Genomic DNA, 7,500 nt, shown 5'->3' on the forward strand with positions numbered 1-7,500 from the left:
CCTCTCGGGGGTTGATCGTTGTTCCTTTGTTCCCTTTAAAAATTTGCTTGTGTTCCCTTGTTCCCGAAATTACTTTCAAACTTCTTCCCAGCTTTTTGATCTCTAAAATTGTTTATGTTCCCTTGTTCCCTAAGATATTTTGTCATTGTTCCCCAGTTCCACATTTCCTCAGTTCAATTATCCATGTTCCCTTGTTCTCCGAAGCCCTTGGGAGGGACTCCCTATGTAAGCGGTAAATACCTAGTTTGAAGCCAGCCTGTGTGATGTTATGGCTTAATTAAGAATTATCATTTTATGATATTTTATCTCATATAGATCCCATTGACCTGATTGAAAAATAAGACTTGAAAAAAGGGGTTTGTAAGACAACTTAAAGGAAAATAGCATTATATTTTTTTCTGTACTTGTGTGATAGTGCATTTCTCTAGCATTGTCATGTTGCTTGCGAAGCTCATGGGCCAGTTGTCTAGGGTTTTTTTCCTTAATGGTTGACCTCTTAGGATTTTTGTACGGGTAACCTAGAACATATGATCGATATTGGATGGGTGTTCGTATAAAATATCAATACGAAGGTCGTGGGTTTTATACAGATAACTCTCAACTTTCAGTGAGCCAGGTGATCAGTCTCTTTTATCTGAATGAATCCCTTGAAAATAGCCCCAAAAATTTCATCAGTCCCGCAGTTCCCTGCTACCTCAATCAAGCCTCTTCCACACTATCATACAGGTGAATGTTTAACCGAGCTGTACGAAAAACATGTTGCTCTCATTAATGAACATTAGCATAATTACATAGGTGATTATTGAAAATTCTCTGCGCTGATTGGTTGCACTTGAGGTGATTATTAAGCGATAATGACCGGAGCGTTTTTTTTGTTTTTTGTTTTTTCAAAATGGCCGCAAGCGGTTTTGATGAGGTAACAGACAAACAAATTAGTTGTGTTGACGAAAATGCCTATTTTTCAAATTATCACCTATTTAATTATACTAAAACAATTATTCTTCTCGCCTTCGGCGAATACTTGGTAAATTCATTTATAAATTAAGGCGACTATACTCTAATTGACAACAAAGTGATAATCGCATTTGAGCAGTTGCAAAGAAGCCTGAAAAAATCCTTCTTGAAGGGACTTGAACCCATGACCGTGCGATTGAGCTGCACCTCCTGCTCAACCATCTGAGCTATTGACCGAATGCATAAATGGCGGCCAAAAATGTATTCTTTTATGTGCTAATGAGACTCACTAGCCTCGCTCTCAAGCAACATTTCTGTTATATTTTGTCCATGCAAACGAGGCTAGTGAGGCTAATTAGCACATAAACAAAAGAATATTTTTTTGGCCGAAATTTATGCATTCGGTCTATGAAGCCATCCAAAACAACCCGTTCTCGCCCTTGAATTCGCGATTATCCTGAATTGTGAACTTGCTTTGAATTAACTATTATCGTGAATTTAGAGGACTCAAAGCTTGATATGGATCATGGCAGGTGGTCATATCTTTTCTTAAAAGAGAACCCAAGTGTATGGACATAGGACTCGAACCTGGGAATGTTCATTGTTAACCCGTCACTTGACCACCACACCGCTAACTGTTCAGGGACGATATATGAAACACTATTTGATTAAGTCGTAAAAAAGGTTGCTGCTATTCATCGTGGTGAAGTACAATAATCATAAAGTATTCTCGTTTGTCTCACGATGTGGCCACTTGTGATGTAGATCGCTAGTCTTCATCAGGCGATGAGGTCGACTGGTTACGCGTCACCACTTGAACAGGATGCTCCGCTGTGATTGGTTGGTTTTCAGCAGCTGTGATTGGTACATTAGTGCATTGGTGCATGTACCCTTAAGACCTATTGTGTCGTGCGTTAACACCTTCGCATATGATTTATCTGCTTACTTAGCTAACATCTTATCTCCTTTAACAGGTAACTCGGGTTTCACGGTGACTAATTCAGTTCATTTCGTATCTACCATTAGCAGCGAGACTATCCTAGACAACGAAATCAAGGTGTCTTTCGACGTATAGTCGATGTTTACTAATGTTCCTATCGACGCCGCTGTACAAACCGCGCTACAGAAACTAGAGGACGACCCCAGCCTTGCGGACCGCACGACACTAACACCTGCTTAGATCGCTGACCTCGTGAATTTCGTATTGAGATCCACATACTTCCAGTATAACGGGTCAATTTACGAACAATTAGAAGGAGCAGCCATGGGAAGCCCGGTCTCCGCTGTTATTGCTAACCTATACATAGAGAGTTTCGAACAACAGGCAAAACGTACTTCGGCCTACAAACCTAGGATCTGGAAACGCTACATTGACAACACTTTCACCATCCTGGATCACGGAAACGTTGATAGCTTCTTACAACATCTGAACAACCAGCAGCCTTCCATTCGCTTTACCATGGAGACAGAGAACGACTACAAACTCGTTTTCCTTGACACCGCAGTTTCAAGAGAACCTGACGGCCGCCTCACCACCAGCGTGTACAGGAAGCCTACGCACACTGATCAGTACTTAGCGTATGATTCCCACCACCCGCAATCAGTAAAACGCGGTATTGTCAAGTGCCTCTACGAGCGCGCCAACTGTCTCATAACAAAACACTCTGTTATCTCCAAGGAGAAGAAACACCTGTCTTCTGTTCTTGTCTGTTCTTGTCTCTAATGGTTACCCTCTTTCTTTCTTGCAGAAAATCACCAAGACCAGGAAAACGAGTAGCAGTGCTGAGACCAGGATCGAGTACAAGTCTACTGCCGTTTTACCCTATGTCAAAGGCCTATCCGAACAACTTCGCCGCTGCCACAGCAACAAGGCATACGCGCTGTTTTCAAGTCGGAGACTACATTAAGATCACATCTAGTACGACCGAAAGATGCTGTCGAGCCGACTAAACAAGATGGCGTGGTTTACAGGATTCCCTGTGAATGCGGTAAAGTCTACATCAACGAGACTGGAAGGCCTATGCAAGATAGAATCAACGAACATGAGCGAGACATCCGACTTGCCCGTACCCAGACCTCCGCCGTTTCAGAACACGCTAACGACACCGGACACAACCCGCTTTGGAACGAAGTGAAGTTTATTGATCGTGATCCTCATTGGTACACACGCGGGGTCAAAGAGGCGATTCACATAAGACTTCACCCTAACAACATCAACAGGGATAGTGGAATAGAAATTCTGGAAGCATGGATGCCCACGATCAAGAAACACAACAACAGGAGAACCGTACGACAGCGGACCGCCGAAGGAACAACACACCGAAACAGCGAGGATCGAAATGCACCAACCACAGCTGCTGAAAACCAACCAATCACAGCGGAGTATCCTCCTTAAAAGGTGACGCGTAAGCAGTCAACCTCACCGCCTGATGAAGACTAGCAGTATGCAGTCGAAACGTCGCGATCTACATCACAAGTGACCACATCGTGAGACAAACGAGAATACTTTATTACTACTATTTGATAATGCTGTATTATCACTCGCCAACAAGCAACATCAATTCAATATTACTTTTCTTTGGATTTTAAAACTATGTTAACCAAACACTAAGCGACCAACGTTTTAAGCTTTGATTTCAAAAATACACCTGTTTATTTTAACTGGAAATTTCCTACTTAATGGTCCGCCATTACTAACTTTAAGTTCTTGAGAGCTGGTTGGAGGAGAAAATGACGTCAAAGGCTCACTGGTTTAAAGGGAACCTCTACTTCAACAAAAAAATAACTTTAGATCACAGGAAATTACCGTTACAGTCAAGTAAGTCCAAAGTATTTTCAAAGAAAGTGTTTGTATCCGAAACACATAAGTTTTAGAATCGCCTATTTTTGTTTTCAAGTTTCGTGGGCGCCGCCATCTTGAATAATTGCGACGTGTTACGGTTGCCTTATTATTAGACAAAAGCTCTTTGGGTCAGAACAATAGGGCAACCGTAACACCTCACAATTATTCAAGATGGCCGCGCCCGCGAAATTTGAAAGTGAAATTTAGCAGATAAGCGATTTTAAATTCACATTTTTGATATAAACACGGTTTTAAAAAACAAATTTGAACAAGTTTGTTTGTAAACATAATTTCCTTCGGTTTAAAGTGAAGTAGTAAGAGTGCAGGCTAACTTTAAGAAAGCAATGCGTGTGTACGCCGCACAATTAATATGAAGCTCGCGTTTTGCATTTGTAATAAGCTGCATTCACAAGCTGAAATTTTAAACGAGTGAGCTTTTGACGTAACCAACCCTCTGTGGTCCAATCAGTCAGTTTTGAACGTGAGTAGTGGTTGACCTTGAAATCCAAAACTTACACTCGAAGTAAACGGCCTTTGGATAAAATTCAAAGCTCAATTTTTTGCCAGTCAGGTGTTAAGCAAAGACAATTTCAAAATCTGAAGCAAAAATGTGATTTTTTTTTTCTACTTTCTCAAATCCCATAATACACCCTGTTTACCACGCAAAATTTTGCGTAGGCATTGTTTTGGATTTCTCTTGGGACATCTTCATATCCGAGGAGAAATTGCAAACAATAATTTATGCACATTTTGGGGGTAAACAAGATGTATTATGGGATTTATGAAAAAAACTCTTCATTTAACTCTCATTGATGGGAAACGTGTTTTCTTTTTTTAGCCCAGATGAAATTCAGTAACGCAAAGAGAAGACCGATGGCATCATTTTTTTCTTTAGAAAAGTTGCTTCTTTACGCGATTTGCATAAAGCATGGAGGATGCATTTTTTTACACGAAGATACAACCATCAGCGTAATTGAACTATTCAAGTTCTCAAAATGAAACTCAAATTCGCTGTATGAATTATCCCTACCTTTTTTAGATTGCGGGAAATAGTGTACGAATATGTAAAATGCGCAGCGGGTGAAATCAATTTCCGCGTTCTAGTCTGTTTCAGGCGATCACTGAAGTGGATAGAGGTAAAGTCTGCTACGAGCCTAGAAGGCCCACCAGGCCGGCGCTTATCTCCGGTTTGTGTAGCATGAAGCGACTAGGAGTATTTCTACTCCCCCCTGGATGAGATGCTAGTGTTTCATCCCATACGGACAAAGGATATCCAATTCAATTTTATTTGCGCTGATGACAGACACCTTCCGTATTCGTTCAGAGCCAAGATGAAGCATCACAAAAGCCGGCTGACGGTTAATCTTATTCCTGATTGTGTCAATAGTTTTGAGGGCCACAAGTTTCTTTTCTCTCTGTTTAAACATGAGTATCTTAAATTTGTTGTTGGTCGTCTCGCTCACTGTTCTGTCTTATCGAGGGCAAGGGATTCATGCAACAGGTAAGCTCAAATTCGAAATATTTATTTTCCAATAAAGAGGATTACACTATATTTTCAGAGAAGTAGGCTTTACCGATATTTAAGAGAGGGTAGCATTTTACAAGAAAAAACGGTTTCTTTTAATACAAAAATATTAGCTCGCAAGTATTGTGCTTCATTATTTTTGCCTAATTGCAATTATTTTGGCATCAGATACCTCCTTCATCTCCTGCTATCGATTTGTCGTGTTCTCATTTCCCACTATCCTTGACTTGTTATTCACGATTCGATTCTTAAATTAATTGAGGAAACTTTGATGATCAACGAAGGTTGAACCGTGCATGACTGGAGAACGGTTGGTTAACTCCTGTCAACTAATGAGTTCTTATCGGGGCAGAACAAATATTGCTAGTCTGTGGCTATTTTTGGTCGTGAACGTCGTTCAACATAACGAGTTGCTTTGTCAGCATAGCCTGCGACATTCTTCTCGCCGGATTCGCCGGCTCGCGTTTTCCGTGCCTAAAAATGAGCCTGCTCGCAGGCTATGTACCTTTTTAAGGTACCTTTTTGTTGATTTAACTTGTGTTGAACTGGCTTTTCAAGATTAACAGATTATAAGGCCGCTATAAGTAGTTTTGTACAATTTATGTAATTCCATAGTGTCTAATTAAATCATCTTTTCCTTTTCATCCCAATATGGAATGTACTAGTCGCCATACGGAAGCTCATTTCTGACCCATGACCGTTGTTTTTGTTATTTAGACAAAGTGTTTCTTTCAGAACGCGACAGGCTGAAGCGCTGTTTTTCTTGCTTTCAGCCGGAACTTCATAAAGCTCCAAAATTCTGATCAGTCTTTTACCTTGTGTATGATATTTCGAGGAAAAAGATCGAGATATTTTCAATCTAAGTTTTGAAGACCAATGGATGTCAAACTGAAACAAACTGGTTATGACATCATGTACAACGGTTTGAAATTGAAATGTCAGTTACATACTACATTATTACCACGAGAAATGAGAAATAAGACCGCGTAGTAACTGATCTATCTCACTACTTTATGCCGCGCCTTTCCAGTCAATAGGGACTTTACGATCTACGACGGCGACGTCAACGAAACCGTCACTTCAAAATATAACTTTGCACTGTCGTGCGTTTCTTGCGGTTAGGCCATCTCCTTCGCTTCGTACAATGTGGGCGAAGTATCCTAAAAATAAATTGGTACGAGCGGTTTCAGAGTAAAAAAAGAGAATTATACAATACAATACACACTTAATTGACCACTCCCCATAGGGGCTTTTCAGGGCCAATCTGAAACAATCAACGAAACAACAGAACACAACAACAACAACTGTTAAGAATCCCAACTGGCCGGAGGCAAACCAGTTGCCTATTTACAAGTGCAGCTGGGAAGTTGAACCAGCGACTACCAGGAACAAATTCAGCGAGTGGTCAGAGCGGGTCTTGAACCCGGGATCTCCGGATCTCAAGGCAAGCACCCTAACCACTGGGCCACACTGCCTCCTTAATTATAGATTCACATTTGTGCGCTCAAGTCAAAAATCCTCAAATTCGGTAATTTCACGTCGTTGTTGTGTAGAGTACCGCACGAATTTTTGCTAAAATGCGTGCTGCACGTGCTGCACGATTATTTTTCCTCTTTTAACCAATGATATTCTTGTTTCGTGGCGTTCTCGTTGACGACCGTATAGTCTGGAAATAAAAATTAAGGCACAGAAATGTAATAGATGCGTTACACAATAAAGCTGTTTGAATATTGACTGGAAAGATGCGCTTGGTCTCCGAACGCCCATTCCGGGGATATAATTGAACATAAATGCAAGAAGGGAAAATTTCAGAAAATGTTTTTGTTATTTTCTGATTTGGAGTTTCCAGTATATTATTTTTCGTGTTATAATGTTTATCAAAACATTGCATTTACCCGTATAAATCCAAGGGCAGCCCAAAAGACCAAGGGCAGTCCATAAATCCAAGGGCAGCCCGCCTGCATAAATGCACGGTTTCTTCCATAGACATAAGGCAGAAGTGATCCTCACATTTAGAGCGGTTTTCAAATGACTGTCGTAAAACCAAAACCAAAGTAATTACTTTTGCCAATCAAAAAGGACGCAGACAATTCGGTAAACCAATGAAAACTCGAAGTAATTACACGTAGCCGACACAAAGCGGGGGAAAATGTGCACACGCGAGCCATGATTGGTTTTG

General features: G+C 40.8%; 1 protein-coding gene across 1 annotated transcript; it reads left to right on the forward strand.

The window, feature by feature from the left end:
• The first annotated feature begins 2,218 nt into the window (after window positions 1-2,218).
• Window positions 2,219-2,677, forward strand: LOC138001472 (uncharacterized). The gene has a single exon (XM_068848090.1). The coding sequence runs from the start codon at window positions 2,219-2,221 to the stop codon at window positions 2,675-2,677; it is 459 nt and encodes a 152-aa protein (XP_068704191.1).
• Window positions 2,678-7,500: the final 4,823 nt, after the last annotated feature.

This window comes from Montipora foliosa, chromosome 4 (genome assembly GCF_036669935.1).
Source record: "Montipora foliosa isolate CH-2021 chromosome 4, ASM3666993v2, whole genome shotgun sequence".
Lineage (NCBI taxonomy): Eukaryota > Metazoa > Cnidaria > Anthozoa > Scleractinia > Acroporidae > Montipora > Montipora foliosa.

Bases quoted from the DNA above. Each gene is read 5' to 3' on its own strand.
- LOC138001472 (XM_068848090.1), top strand. From the start codon at position 2,219: ATGGGAAGCCCGGTCTCCGCTGTTATTGCTAACCTATACATAGAGAGT.